Raw genomic sequence first — 15,691 nt, forward strand, 5'->3', positions numbered from 1 at the left:
ACTTAAAGAGCTAATTTCTTCCAACCTAAATTTCCGGTTAGCTTTTTAAGTTAAATGATTTTTAAATTAGTCAAAATAAATAGGTGTCTAACATATGATTAGTGACAGCTTAATACGGAAAAGATTTCAATGTCCGAGGACCAGTACTGATATTGTAAAATTTTCAGTTGGCCCCTTGTGTTTTACTTTAAACTCCGGTGGCTTTAAAACCAGTGAGAGAGAGAGAGAGAGAAAGAACATGAAATCATAAATTAGGAGAGGAACTTGTACTCATCTTCAACAAAAAACCAATTCCAGAGATATACTTATTTCGTCATTGATCATTTCTTCTAACCAAACCCTAGAGATTCTCCTCTTCCCTCATTTTCGCGCGCTCTCTCTGTTTTTCTTCTTCTTCTTCCTCCTCAGCTCTTCCTGAAGCCTGCAGGTTTAAAACTGAAATCAAATGTTTTTTTAATCTACACTTTTGTTCTTCATTTTATCGTTTCTATGTATTTATTTTGCTTTCGTGTTCAATGCTCTCTGTTTTTCTATTTGGAAGAGTAGCTTATTTTAGTTTGGATCTAATTCTATTTTCCTTCTGCTCTCATTTTGATTTCTTTTTATATTTTAATGGGTTTCAGTGTTATGTGTGAATGCATTTGTAGTTCTGTTACTTTTGGTCCTTTCTGGGTGACATTTTTGTATTTTGGTTGATAAATGTTTTTATTCATTTTCTTGCATTTTCTCAGTAACCAAACAATATTCTATCTATTTCTGTGTTTTTTGTATTTTGTGGTACTTATAATGGTTTCTATTGCTGTGCAGGACTGTGTGAATGGCTTTTGTGGATGAATAAAGCTTGGTTGAGTCCAAATTCCAGGTGTAAAAGTGGAGATACTGTGGTCAAATCGATCACTGTTAAAAGCTTCAGTAATAGTGCAATTTTTTTTGGTCATATTCGGACAGGTAGATAAGAGATTCTGCAATCAACATTGCTCATCCAGGATCCGGAAATTTACTCCATATATCTACACGTTCTGGAGCTGTTTCTTTCATTTGTTTGACTTGATGATTTGAAGGCTCAAAAGCAAATGCTACTTTGTGGCAGATAGTGATTCTAGTTTGGATGAAGTGTCTTTTCCCACCTTCTTAAACAGTGTAGTTGAATCTCTCTATAAAGTTTTAAGAAGTTAGTCTTGGTCGAAATTGACAGTGGAGTCTGCTCCTTTCTTTCTGGGCCAAAAGGAAATCTAGATCCCTAAAGATTTTCTGGGCTCCGATACAGGATCAACAAGGTCAGGAAAAAGAAAGACAGCCTGTGGAATCGCTTGCAGAGTTTAGCTGGAACGGTGAAAATGGTATTGTCAATGAAGACGTTGAAAGGGTATGATTTTCTTGTCGGGGCTACTTGTCTATGAATCCATTCTGGTGGGGGGCAAAGTAATAATACATAATTGATTTTTGTGTTTTACGGATTTTTGATTACTGGCTGTGTCAACTGTAGGCACTTGATGGGTTTTGAGACTTTGATCTTCTAGAGGACCGAGGAATTTTTTTATATACTTTCCCGTGGTGGTAGTGATGAGTAGAGAGCAAAAGAGAGGAAAACAAGAGAAAAGCGGCTCTGATGTCGCCGAGAAGGTTGTGGTTGCAGTTAAGGCATCCAAGGAGATTCCCAAGACTGCCTTGGTGTGGGCTTTAACCCATGTCGTGCAAGCTGGACACTGCATTACCCTGCTTGTTGTTGTCCCTTCACAGAGTCCAGGTACCTTTTTTTTTCCTTTTATCTGCTCTTGCTCATTCGGGAGCTATTTTGCCTCTTAAATTTTGTTTAGTGGCATGTGTTCGTTGGGATGTTGTAGTTAGATATATTCTGCAATTTTCTCACAATTGGTCCTTTTCTTTCCCTACTAGTCCGGCTTCATAATAGTCTAATCATGATATTGAGAGATGAGAACTTTCAGCTGGTAATAAGGAAGGTACCTTTGAGTAATGGGGAAGAAATTTTTTCACCCCTTTTCCCTTTGGAAATGTATTTGGGGAGAACAGAGTTTTTCCGTATGTCAGCTGTTTTAGGACACACATCGTCGATATAATTGCAATGTTTTTAATTTGCTGATATCATGACGATAAATTTTTGAAACTTCCAATCCTTTTCAGAATTTGAGCTCTTTTGAACCCAGTGGTCAATTCCAGTAATGTCATTTTCACGTTTCCATCTTACTTCTATTGGTAAATATAAATGATTAAACAACTGCTTGTTTCTGTGATTCCTTAGGTAGAAGATTGTGGGGTTTCCCGAGATTCGCTGGTGACTGTGCCAGTGGTCACAAAAAGACTCATATAGGGGCAACCTCAGAGCAAAAATGTGATATCACGGATTCCTGCTCCCAGATGATTCTTCAGCTTCATGATGTTTATGATCCAAACAAGGTGAATTAATTGAGTCATTGCTGTTATATATTTTCAATTTCATATTGCTGATAACTTGTTTTCTATCTTGATTAACACAGATTAACGTGAAGATAAAAATTGTTTCTGGATCACCCTGTGGAGCAGTGGCTGCAGAGGCTAAGAGGATACAGGCCAATTGGGTTGTATTAGACAAGTAATTATTATATTCTTTTATGGCTCATTTATTCATTTCAATTATTCTGATGCTTTATCCCTCTTCAAAAGCACTTACAGAATACTTTCCTTGAGTTAGAACCTGCTTAATTCTTTCAATTCACAGAATGTCACTGAAAATGTTTTTGCTTGTTTGCAGACAACTGAAGCATGAGGAAAAACGTTGCATGGAAGAATTACAATGCAACATAGTTGTTATGAAACGTTCCCAGCCCAAAATTCTCCGTTTGCATTTGGTTGGAAAATCAAAGGAAGCTGAAATTGTGGGCCCATTACCTTCTGAATCAGATGAAGCTTCTGAGAAGCTTACCAAAAACAAGGACTCAGATTCCATACGAGGTCCGGTTGTCACTCCAACAAGTAGTCCTGAACTCGGGACACCATTTACTGCTACTGAAGCTGCAACATCATCAGTGTCAAGTGATCCTGGAACATCCCCATTTTTTATCTCCGAAACAAATGAACTGAAGAAAGAGGAATCAGTAAACATTAAGGAAAATATGAATGTTGATGAATCTAGTTCAGACACGGACAGTGAACATTTATCTACAGCTTCAGCAAGTTTAAGGTTTGAACCATGGATAGGGGAGTTCCTTTGTTCTAAGACTCATTCGTCACGACAAATAGAAGAATGCTCAAAGAGAAGTACCAATAATGCTCAAGCGTCAACTACTAAAGCCTTACTAGAGAAGTTCTCAAAACTCGATAGACAAACAGGAACTGGATTGTCCAACTATAGGAATGATCTAGATCATGGTGGAAATGTTAGAGAAGCAATATCATTGTCCAGAAATGCACCACCTGGGCCTCCTCCTTTATGTTCAATATGTCAACATAAGGCTCCTGTGTTTGGAAAGCCCCCAAGATGGTTCAGCTATGCTGAGTTGGAGCTTGCAACTGGTGGATTTTCACAAGCTAATTTCTTGGCAGAGGGTGGGTTTGGATCTGTTCACAGAGGTGTGCTACCAGATGGCCAGGCAGTTGCTGTCAAGCAGCACAAATTGGCTAGTTCACAGGGCGATGTTGAATTTTGCTCAGAAGTCGAAGTCTTGAGCTGCGCGCAACATAGGAATGTTGTCATGCTGATTGGGTTCTGTATTGAGGACAAAAGAAGGTTATTGGTGTACGAATATATATGCAATCGGTCACTAGATACTCATCTTTATGGTAATCCTCTTTCCCCCCTAAAGGAAGAATTTAGTATTTGCAGATATAAGTATCATGTGGTCAGATAATCGATTGCAGTCAATGTTCTTGCTATGAAATATTTAGTGAGTTTGTCACTGGATAAACTATAAAATATCACAAGGATTGTGCTCGAGTGAATACTTATTTAATTTTGAAATACATGTTTTAGTTGGGGGTTCACCAATATATCATAATTATCATAATCTTTTAGATATTATGTATGTATTTATTGAAATCATTTCCAATTGCCGACCATGATACTCTATGTACTTATAAGCCTGAACTGTGTTTCAGGACGTCATCAGGAACCACTAGAGTGGTCTGCACGCCAGAAGATTGCCGTTGGTGCTGCTCGAGGGCTGCGCTATCTTCATGAAGAATGCAGAGTAGGCTGTATTGTCCACCGAGATATGCGGCCAAACAACATTCTTATTACTCATGACTTTGAACCACTGGTATGGAAATTTTTGTTTGCTGTCTCTATTATCTCACAATATTCTTTCAAAAGAGGAATCTAATAATGACTAAAGCTTCCCTGTTGCATCAGCTGGCAAGTTAGCACAATTAGTCGTTGATAGTTTTTCCTTTTTCAATTATATTGTTGAATTCTTTTCCTTTTTCTGGCAAAACAGTATTGAAATAAGATTGTTTTTAATGCTGAAAATATCTAGTTCACAGCCATGTTGGCATATCATGTTCCTGAGGAACTTTATTTCAAGGCATTTGATAATCTGTTGCATGAAGCTGGTCACCATTTGCCAACTTATTTGTTTCTTTTGACTCTAGGTAGGAGATTTCGGCCTCGCTCGGTGGCAGCCTGATGGAGATACAGGAGTTGAAACTAGAGTTATTGGAACATTTGGGTATATTTCTGAAATTAATGCATATGCCTATCAGTTTACCTTCCCCGATTAGTAAAGTATAGGTACTTAATTTAAAGTCTACTCTCCTGCAGGTATTTGGCTCCCGAATATGCTCAAAGTGGCCAAATAACAGAAAAGGCTGATGTTTATTCCTTTGGGGTTGTTTTGGTTGAACTTGTCACAGGAAGAAAAGCAGTGGATCTTAGCCGACCCAAGGGCCAGCAGTGCCTCACCGAATGGGTATGTACTTTAACTAATTCTCGTTATTTACTTCCTCCAGTTAGGTGATTTATTCTAGAAATCTCTTAGTTATACTCTGTGTGTGTGTTTATATATATGCATTTTAATCAATGAAAGTTGTGATTTCTTGAGATATACATCACCGCCGAATAAATCAATATAATCTTTCAATTTCAAGTGTGCCTTCAATTTTATCAGCACCTTAATTCTCATTGTATTTCCTTGTTATGGAATAGGCACGCCCTCTTTTGGAAGAATATGCTGTTGATGAGCTGATTGACCCACAGATAGGAAACAATTTTTCGGAACAGGAGGTTTACTGCATGCTTCATGCAGCATCATTATGCATACGGCGAGATCCTCAATCAAGGCCTCGAATGTCCCAGGTAGACCGAGAAACTTTCAACTAAAAATATTATACGTATAAGGAATTTGCCATTGGAATGAAGTTTTTGTTTCTTGGAATTTGCCCATTGGATTCAAGTTTATGTTTTTAACTGCATTCCCTTCTTTAGGTTCTCCGAATACTCGAAGGTGACATGCTGATGGACACAAATTACTCATCAACACCTGGGTACGATGTGGGAAACCGAAGCGGACGAATATGGGCAGAGCAACAGCTACAACAACATTACAGCGGTCCACTGCCAAACGAAGCATTAGAAGGAGGGTTCAATAAGCTCTCCCTGGACACAGTAAGGACAGCATTCTGGGAAAGGGATAAAGCCAGAAAGATCTCATGTGAAGATGACACGTAAAAAGAATCGAATGGTATGCTAAAAAATCATAGCCTTTTTTCGGGTTTGAGTAATCGTAATCGCAATTCTTTTTTGCCTTAAATAGAGTATGCTTTGTGTATATAGAAGGAGAAGGTATAGTTAAGAATGCAATGCATGCCTACGTAATTCTTTGGTAAATGATGTAGCAGGTATACTATTTCCTTTTTAAATCAATGAAGCAGCTTTCTTCAGGTATTTATTACTGTTTCTGTATCTCTTATGTTTTTGCGTGTGTGTATGAAACAGTTACTTTGAATTTTTGAATCTTTGACGTAATGACAAAACTAAGCTAACAAAAACAAGGTAACATGAATATCCTGAAAGCATTAATTGAAGAGTGCAGTAAAATCTTTTGTTTATACCAATTTGAAATTTAAAAATTGAAAAATAGTTGGATAAAGCCAAAATGTAATAAATATGGAAGGCTGAGAGTAGATGGTCCTGTTTGATTCAGAACAAAGTTGTAATGTGATCTTATCTTCTGCTCAATGGGCTTTGGATTGTGAAATTGAGGAAGTTTGTCGTGAAATAGGTTTATTGTCTGCATTTGAGTTTGACTTGCCATTTATTTTATTTAGATCTTGAATGTAATCTCCAAGGATGATGAATTATTTGTTTGGTGTGGAATAGACAACCACATCCAACTATGCTCCATTCTGTAGTTAGGATAATGTTTACAGAATGGGTAGAGATTTAGATCAATGTTTATAATTGTATCAATTAATTGACTTTGGGAGTTTCTGTAATGCCCTGGTGTAAGGGCGTGGCGCGGGTTGGAAGACCCGATTAAATAATGACCTTTAAGAATGACGATGATGGTTAGAATGAATTGAATTCTATATTATATAAATAACATGTGTACTTTTAGTTCTTTGGTGCGAGTCAACTTAGTTGGGATTATAAAGTTCTATTGCACCGACTTACATCTTTCTTTCAAAACAAAATAAAATGTGTATTTAATATATGTAAATGTATATTATATCTATAAAGCTCAAAGATCCGGCGATGTGGACAATATTTATATGGTATGGGATTAGATTGTTACGGTTATTATTGGAACCGGCCTCTTTACACAATGTGTTGGTTTAGAGATGTGGAAATTGATGGATTGGTAACAATCTGATCTTCGAGTTCTAACTAGCAATGAACAATCCTAAATAAATGAAATGAGCATAGGAAAATCGGGAGGGATTGTATTAGTATAATACATTTCTTATATATGTAAACGTGATTTAAAGCGGTGAAGAGGTAATAAATGAAACTTGTTATATATGTTTACACGATTTAAAGTAGTGAGATTTAATAAATGAGATTTGAGTTAAATTACGGCAGCTTTCAAGTTATAAATTGCCGGACACTAGCTAAAATAAACCAAGAGCATCTCCGATAGATTTTTAGTTAATTTTATAAAAATAATATAAACAATTGACTTTTTAGACATTTAAGAGTTTAAAATATATTATTCCAACTATACTTATTGTATTTATTTATTATTTTATCATTAAAATGTTATATTTACCAATAGTAAGATAATAAAGACTAGTCACTAATAAATTATTAATAAAAAATGAAATAAGCACACACCTAGGAGTGAAGACTTTTCAATAATAGAAAGGAAATAAAAACTTAATTTACATATAAATTCACATCTGAAAAACTATCTACAATTATGTCATGTCTTAATTTTCAATTATGTCAATTTAATAAAAACTATTACTTTTAATCTATTTTAATAATTGGAGTTTATAAATTAAGGGTGTAAGGTTTAGAATTTACGAATTGAAGTTTAAATTTTTTAAATTAGGGTGTAAAATTATATTTTATTTGTTATACATAGAAAATAATGACATATAATTAAATTTGATAATCTGATTTAGTTATAATTTTATAGTTAATTATGATATTCGTATAACTAACCCTAAAAACTTTTATTCTTTTCAATAGAGATCTCGTGAATTTGGTTTTTAATCCAAACTCAAATTTCAATGTAAGAATCCAACAGAAAAAAGTTTCTTCAAGATGCTAAAGAGTACAAACTTAAAAAATCAATGCCCAAAATACTGTGAAATTCAAGATGATGTCGTAAGTTGACTCCCATAAATCATTTTATTTAATGATAATGATCTTTATCGCAATATTGTGGCAGAGCATTTGACACAACACGGGCATAACCCTCAATAATAAACCCCATAAATTCAAAAATGTTGTATAGGTAAAATGGTTTGACTGTGCATTATATTTAAAAAAATATATATATTATTATTGCTTTAAAAAGTTTGAGGCAACCATTGAACCATAAATCAGTTGTCATTTATTTAATTCAATCAATTTCTCAAATAATCTTGAATTCCATGAATAGCCATTCAATCAATTTCTCAAATAATCTTGCAACCCAATTATTTACAAGCAAAAAAACAAAAAACGAAAAGCTATGTATGAATTCAATTCATAATTTTTTTATACGTTCAGTATACCAAACCAAGTCATTATCCAATTTTAGAGACTGCAATTCTCATATTCCAATTTTTATGGTGTATAAACAGTCCTAATATTTAGAGACTGCGATTCTCATATTCCAATTTTTATAAATAATTTAAATTTAATTAATTTTCAATTCGACTAAGAAAAACTAAATAAGAACAAAATATTTGGGACTATTTGCCCACAAAACAAAACAAATATTGTTAAAAAGAAAATTGTGAAATGAATTTTTCTAAATCCTTCCGTGGTACTATTATTGTTAAGAGACAATGACTTAAAAAAAGAGGCATAGTGTGTTATTATTGTAATTTTTTTATTCCATTTTAGCATGCTGCACTATTATTTTTTATACATGCTTATAAGACTAAAAATATAAATGTTCATGGATCCAAAATGGAGAACTCTGACAGAATTTCCGTAGGAGGCTTAATTCGAGATAGTAATGGGAGGTGGACTGTGGGCTTTGTCCACAATATAGGGTCCGGATCATCTTTTGAGGATGAGCTTTGGCAATTTACTCTGGTGTCCATATAGCGATCCAGTTTAACATTGGGAGCCTTGTGACTGAATTTGACTGCCCGGAAGTAGTTAACATGGTCAACTCTCGAATGATTCGCTACTTAGTGTAGCCATTTCCTTTCAGTTTTTCTGTTCTTACTTTCATATTGTCCCAAAATAAAAAAAAATATTAATGTTTGCACTCTGATATGTGATTTGGTAACATTTACCCTGTAACCTATAAAAATCAATAAAATGTGAACAATTTGGATAGAACTATTGCATCGACTAAAATTAAGCTTTTGATTATACACAATGGTACTGATAGGTACAAAACAAATGACAAATAAATTCCAAATGTGTAATTTTTTTACACACAATACACAATTTTGCCACTTATTTTGTAATTTGCAATTTCACTATGTATACTAAAAGTTTACTTTCACAGTTAATATTTATCTGATTCATATGAGAAATGTTACCAAACCATAGATCAAGATGCAAACACCAACATCTTTTATAGGTTAAGAGTCAACTAATTTAAACCTAATATTTTTTGAGGAAAAAACCTAATTTTTTTTTATTATTGATATAAGTTTCGAATTGGAACCCTCCAAAATGGAAGGGCCTAAGCCACCTCTGGCCAGTGCATCATCATGTACAAAAGTCAGGCCCGTCATAAACTTTTTCGGAGCCCCAGTGTTAAATTTGTATTAAGAAAATATTAAGAAAAATAAATGCATTGAAAATGTGCTAATTTTGAATGAACTAAATCACATGTGAAAATATTAAGAAAAATAAATGCATTGAAAAATAGACCGTATTATATTATTCTTTTTCAGTTTAAGCTGAAATCTATATTAAACCACAGCATATTTTGGAGTAAAATCTTATATATATAATTAACTAAAAATAAAAAATAAATAATATAGATATTTACTAATTAAAATGTTACATAATATCAAATTATCATGTGGTGATTTAGGAATTACTTGTCCTCAATCGACCCAACCGAATAAATTGAGTGTCTATTTTTTCCTTTCCGTAGTTCCTTTTTTATTTTTCCTTCCGAACGGTAGAATAAAAGTGTTTGGTTAAGATTGAAAAACAGTTTGTGATAGCAATTTCGAAAAGAAAATCAACTACTGCCACTAATACTATACGCAACAACAAATAATAAATAACTAACAACAACAAACAGTGAACAAACAGATCCAGAGTCCTCAATTGCACATCGCCTAATACAATATTACAGGTTAAATCAATCAATGCATATAATTTTGAAGGTTACTCTAATGCGTGAAAGATAAAAACTACTGCAGATACTCTTACAAATTACCTACTTCAATTAGTTTGGCTCAAGTCAAATTTGGCAAGCAAATCTATCTCATTAACTATTATTGTACAAATCCCTCATTTTTTTTTCACAATTTTAATATGGATTCTTCACACTCTTCAGTGGAGTAACATACCGTCTCATGAAGATCACGGTAACAGTGGAGGCAGAGACCATCTTCCTGCGCAGCAAACACAGCCGTCAGGTTTACGAAAAATTGTACTTCATTCGTTGGCTGCTACGGCTTCCTCATTTTGGATCTGGCAAATCTGGAGCATACAAACACCCATTACTGTCATGACCGGATATAACAACCCCATCGAAAGAGTATATATAGTTAAGAAGTACTTACTCTATGTGCATACCGCCTCTGTCGGACGATGTTAATAAGCTTCCTTGAAGTTCCTCCATCACTTTCTTAGCTTGTTCGATTTCCTATTACATTAACAGTCAAGTTATCCAAAGTACATCTATGGTGTTTTTAGCTTACAAATTGCAAGAGTCGATGCAATGCCTTGAGTAGCTAAGGATCATACCTCAAAATCAGCAAAGGCAACCGGCATACCACCTTTCGCACGCAATTTTAGCACGTTGAACCCAGGATACCTGCAACCAAAAGAATTTTGCTATCACATATCCGATAAATATATTTCAGTTCTCAGAAAATGGACTGTAGCTTACTTCGTGAGTGAACGCCTCAATTCATCTTCAGTGCAGTTTGGACCGAGATTTGCTATAAACAGAGTAGAACAAGCACGAAGTCCTCCTACAGTCTTCTCGGGCTGATCCTGCTGCAACCATTTAATAAGTAATGAAAATTTACCCTCCTGAAACCATATAATGATAACACACACCAACAAAACAAAATTCCCTCTGCAAGGCGCAAACTGTTAATACAAGTATACAACATTATTTATATTCTTTCATTCTACAACTTTCTCCAATGAACGTATTCTTATTCCCTAATAAGTTTCACAGTTTTCTTTAATAAATGGCAGCGTTATAGAGTATAAAAATCTCGAATAAATCCTGACAGTCTAATATCAAGACAACAAAAAAATCCTACATAAAACTGCTATTTGAGAATATTATTCTATGGCGGTTTAGTTTCTTTTGCTAGCTTAGGGCTGTTCACTTACATTTGCAGCTACTACAGCACTGTCCGGATCACCTGCTGGCTCACTGCACATAAATTTGCAAACAGAAAAAAAAAAAATGTCAGATACAATCAATAGTCACGATAACTTAATTAACCATTTTATGATAAACGTCATGCAGTTCAAACTATTAAAGTTTCAATGACTATACAATATGCCTTTCAAAGTGTGTGCGACCTTTTTATAGATGTTAAATTTCCCTGGTTGGTAGAATCAGCATTGTCCGCTGCTGGTGCTTCATCAGAGTCGCTGCCTTCTGCACAGGGGTAAACAGTCTAGTATGTACTTTCTCATGCAAAAACTCTAAAATAAATGAAAACAAGGAACTCCGGGTTAAAACAAGAGCACGGAACAAGTATGATCAGCGTTCAAAGAGCTTATTACAAAGACAGTTTATACATTAAATCTACAATTACCATCACCGCTAGATGTTTCTTGGGCATTAGATACCCTTTGTGTTCGTTTATCAATAACAACATAGGCTCCACTCCCTGCACAAGAAATGTCTGTGAATTACCATTCTATGATATGTATATCTAGAAGGTAATAATTTTTATATTCGTAAATAGGCCAGTCATATATATAATATACCTGGTTTATGTTTTCTCCTTGAATTTGATCTGGCAAGTTCTATATGTAGAGTAGATCCAGTCTGAGGATCAAATTTTACTCCCTAAAAGTGAGTGTCAAAACAAAATGACATTTAAAAGATGCATAAGTTTGTAAATGCTACAAATATTAGCATTTCTAGAAAGCTACAAATTCAACATTTGACTAGAAATTGGATCAGAAAAGAATCCCAGTTTGCAATTAGTTCTTCATGTGCGAAAATTGTCATGCCACACTTGACAATTTAGTAAGAGGATAATCAGTACCATTTAGATAATGGATTTCATTCTATTGGTGAATTAACAAAGAGGCGTTCTCTAATTCTACAGCAAATGCATGTCCTGGGAAACAGCAAAATCCAGTATGGCACTATGTTCCACGTTTCGTATCCATTTCCATTTCCGTTTCTTTTCCGTTTCCTTGCTAATTTTTCTTAGAAATAACAGGTATCAGTTTCATTTCAAGTTTCCATTTCGGTGCATCATAGGCAAGCTCTCAAAATGGAAATGGTATCCAAATACGAGAATAGGATACTAAATAGTATCCTATCATGTTCTTCTCTAGAAAAGATTTCATGAATGTTTTTTTTTTGTTAACTTAGTTGGAACTGTAATCCCATCTTGACAAGGAAGTCCGTCACATAAGATTTTCGAATACAGTTCAAAGAAGAACAGAAGACACAGTTATGTCACAGATAACCAAAAGCCTCAATCAAATCAGGAGGCTAAATGCCACTAAACTCTATTGATAAGGCAATAAACAAATTAATTTAGGACTAAAGCAAATAGGAAATGATCCTCGAGTATATAACAATGCTCAATTCTTACATTTAACGAGTGCAATGCCGCAATTGCTGATTGGTGATTGAAGAATGTAGCAAACGCAACAACCTGCAAGCAAAGATACAAGAAAAGTTCAAGCTCTTACAGTCCTCCAATGTTCTGAAAAAAGGAATTCCTAACTTAATGTCCACTATCAAAATCGTTTGTGTAAACTGTACATAAAGGCGACACAAAATTCCTAAGCTTTCCGATATATTTGACGAATTTTCTTCGGAAAAAAACTAAAAAGAGGATTATCTTTGTAATGTGTAATTCAAAGCTGTAGAAGAACCTGATTGCCGCGACCTGTGTACTTGAGCTGGCAAGATTCGAAGCCATGGCGGCGGCGAAAGAGATTGTGAATTTCACGTGCCTTCACGTCATCTGGAAGTCCCGAGACGAAAAGCGTGTTGATTCCGTTCCCTTCCGCCGGAGGTTGTTGTAACTGGTAATAGGGATCGTAATGCTGATGAAGATGCGCCATTTATTTTGTTTAGTATACTAAAGTTCTCCGGTAAAATAAGGAGTTGCCAATGGAATTTCACGGCGGTGATGGCGGCGGTGGTGGTGGGGAGGAGACTAGAGAAATCTATGGAGACGAAAGTTTGGAGAGGATCCCGATTCTCCCCGGCTTTCCGGCTCTGCCAATCGGGCCGGGCTAGACCTTAGATATTCACACACCTAACCCAATCCCAGACCCAATGATTGTATTGGGTCGAAAAGTTTTTCTTAGGTCTTTTTAGCAAAACACCAATAAAGATATGTTTTCTATTTTACTACACACACAAAAAGAAAAACAATTAAATTCTCTCTTGAGAATATCCAAAAATATTAAGAACTTTCTAAAATAAAAATACCATTTTTTTTTGAAATTTCTAAATTATTAATATTGAGAATGACTCAAAATTTTGTTTTAAAAAATAGAAGTATTGAAAGAGATTTTTTTTTTTTTTTTATCAACAACAATAGGCTTGTATTAATAGGAACGGAAAGTACCATCATTCATAATACAAGGCAAAACACAAACAGGGAAATCTTCAATAAGAACTTCCAAATGATTAAGAGAACGAATCCAAGCCGCTAATTTATGTGCAACCGTATTCGCTTGTCGCCTTTCAAACACAAATTCAATAGATCCAAAATCACAGATAGTTTCAAGCACATCACCAACAATAACCCCCAACCAATTTGTCAATTTTTATGGGAATTTTAGCAGTTGTATTGCAGAAGACGAATCAGATGCAACGATAATTGTTCGATATCCACAGTCACGAGCAATTCTTAAAGAAAAGAGAATTGCTAATAGTTCTGCGTGTAAAGTCGACAACAAAAAACCAATTGGACCACCTCCTGATATAGAAAACCATCCCATTGCAGTCTCTAATTACCATGCCAAAAAAGCCTTCGGATGTTCTAGTCATGAATGACGCATCACAATTTATTTTGTATTGAGTTACCATCGGCGGCACCCAAACATAATCAACTCGGCTATCATGACCCTGAAGGAAATTAGGCTAAGGTATAGCAGCGGAAATATAAAATTTTTAGCCTACTTCCTTTTAACCATAGGATCCGTTAATCGTTATTTCATATAAAGAGGGATAAGAAGAAATACCTTTTGAAGAACAATCTACCGTTGTTAATGAAGCGTCCACAACTCTTCTCCGAGTTCCCAAGCACGAAGTAAAACACGGTGAGGTTAAGTAAGAATCAACCGTATGAGATGCAACCAAAATAGATTGCCTCTAATTAACCAACACAAGATCAAAGAAAAAGGAGATAGATGAAATTAATCGATCGATGGAAGCCGTATGAATTCTTGACCACGAACTAGGGGAGTCGAATTCTCTTTCTCTCTCTAACTTGTAAATTTCGAAAATCACAAAGGGGGGATTAGGGAGCTTGGTCGAAATTCATGTAGTAGGGGGTATATATAATCACTTGTATCTAAACCCTAGTTAGATAGGAATATGTTACTTAATAGGAATTCAATTCGGAATAGGATTCCCAATTATTATCTCATTATATATCTAATATATCTAGGATAATAATAAATAACCTAATTGGATAATAATAGGAGTATATTAATCTAATTAAAACTCCTAACTTAATTATCTCTTAATTAATTTAATTCACAAACCTAATCAAATTAGGATTAATGGAATTAAAATAATTCCTTATTTATTATATATAAATTTCAGCCCCCTCTATTTAAATGGGCCTTACTGGGCTCAATTGGGCTTCCATCAATTAATAACATCCATCTCTCTTTTGGTTCCAAGTCTTATGTGTGATCCATTGGGTTCTTACTACTTCTGGCCGTATGCAACTATTAAATTAATTTCTTCAAGAATTATATTTAATCTTTGCATAACGGAATGATGTACTGAGTATGTTATCGGCAAGTCTGTAATCATTCCCCCAGAGTCCGTTAAGAAGACAGGTTGATTCTGTCGTTAACCTTTCCGTATTAGTTACAGTATAATTCGATCCTTTATCAACTACATCCGTGAACTGAATCTTATGACTATGGGTGATGTCAAGTCACATATAGCGAGACGTTCGTTTTACTTGTATAGGCCGAGTCAACTCAAATAGATAGGTTAAGTGAAATCTGTATTTCTTACTCTTAAGCTATCACCTTGCAAGGATTTAGAGTCGAGTCTTCCACAAGCGATCCTTGGATGTATCTCCCATTAATCGGGAGTGATAAATGCTCAATCCAATGTATAACTACCCTGATATTGCCTCCTGTGACACCCAACCTCTGCCGTTCACACCCCAGAGTCATCTCTGTTAAGGATCGTGGGACAGCAGGATCAAAGTCTCACATTCAGTAATTCAGGATGACCAATTAACATTCCTTTGAGTCTGAGGATTAGTTATACCTATTAATACCAATGAGATGAACAGGTGACAAGGATGAATCTACCCATCCTGTTATCTCAAATCGGATCCCCAATCCTAATGAACGACGTTTCACCGGATCTATGTAACTGTCCATATATCTGTATATATGAAGCTTGTGAGATCAGCTTTCTGTCGGACAGAAGACATTGTTACATACAAGTCTCAACAGTGATATATCAATCCTAAACATATCACTTGA

The 15,691-nt window shown here is 35.0% G+C and overlaps 2 protein-coding genes across 5 annotated transcripts; one reads left to right on the forward strand and one right to left on the reverse strand.

Moving 5' to 3' along the window:
• Positions 1–205: 205 nt before the first annotated feature.
• Positions 206–5,877, forward strand: LOC136223098 (inactive protein kinase SELMODRAFT_444075-like). The gene is made up of 11 exons (XM_066010899.1): positions 206–427; positions 808–1,366; positions 1,487–1,747; positions 2,261–2,415; positions 2,496–2,590; positions 2,750–3,777; positions 4,093–4,253; positions 4,585–4,661; positions 4,754–4,901; positions 5,138–5,287; positions 5,417–5,877. Exons 3-11 carry the CDS (start codon positions 1,564–1,566, stop codon positions 5,657–5,659), a joined length of 2,241 nt encoding a protein of 746 aa, XP_065866971.1. The 5' UTR covers positions 206–427; positions 808–1,366; positions 1,487–1,563; the 3' UTR covers positions 5,660–5,877.
• Positions 5,878–9,860: 3,983 nt separating this feature from the next.
• On the reverse strand, positions 9,861–13,289 carry LOC136221538 (protein WHI4). 4 transcript variants are annotated; one of them, XM_066008909.1, is made up of 10 exons: positions 12,875–13,289; positions 12,589–12,651; positions 11,744–11,825; positions 11,569–11,643; positions 11,330–11,405; positions 11,135–11,177; positions 10,677–10,783; positions 10,532–10,601; positions 10,348–10,430; positions 9,861–10,264 (listed from the first exon to the last, which is right to left on the reverse strand). In XM_066008909.1, exons 1-10 carry the CDS (start codon positions 13,064–13,066, stop codon positions 10,234–10,236), a joined length of 822 nt encoding a protein of 273 aa, XP_065864981.1. In that variant the 5' UTR covers positions 13,067–13,289; the 3' UTR covers positions 9,861–10,233. The 4 variants fall into 4 exon arrangements, with proteins under 4 accessions (XP_065864981.1, XP_065864978.1, XP_065864979.1 ...); XM_066008906.1 differs by having other exon boundaries at positions 10,677–10,786; positions 12,875–13,287; XM_066008907.1 differs by having other exon boundaries at positions 11,330–11,408; positions 12,875–13,287.
• Positions 13,290–15,691: the final 2,402 nt, after the last annotated feature.

This window comes from Euphorbia lathyris, chromosome 3 (assembly GCF_963576675.1).
Source record: "Euphorbia lathyris chromosome 3, ddEupLath1.1, whole genome shotgun sequence".
NCBI lineage: Eukaryota > Viridiplantae > Streptophyta > Magnoliopsida > Malpighiales > Euphorbiaceae > Euphorbia > Euphorbia lathyris.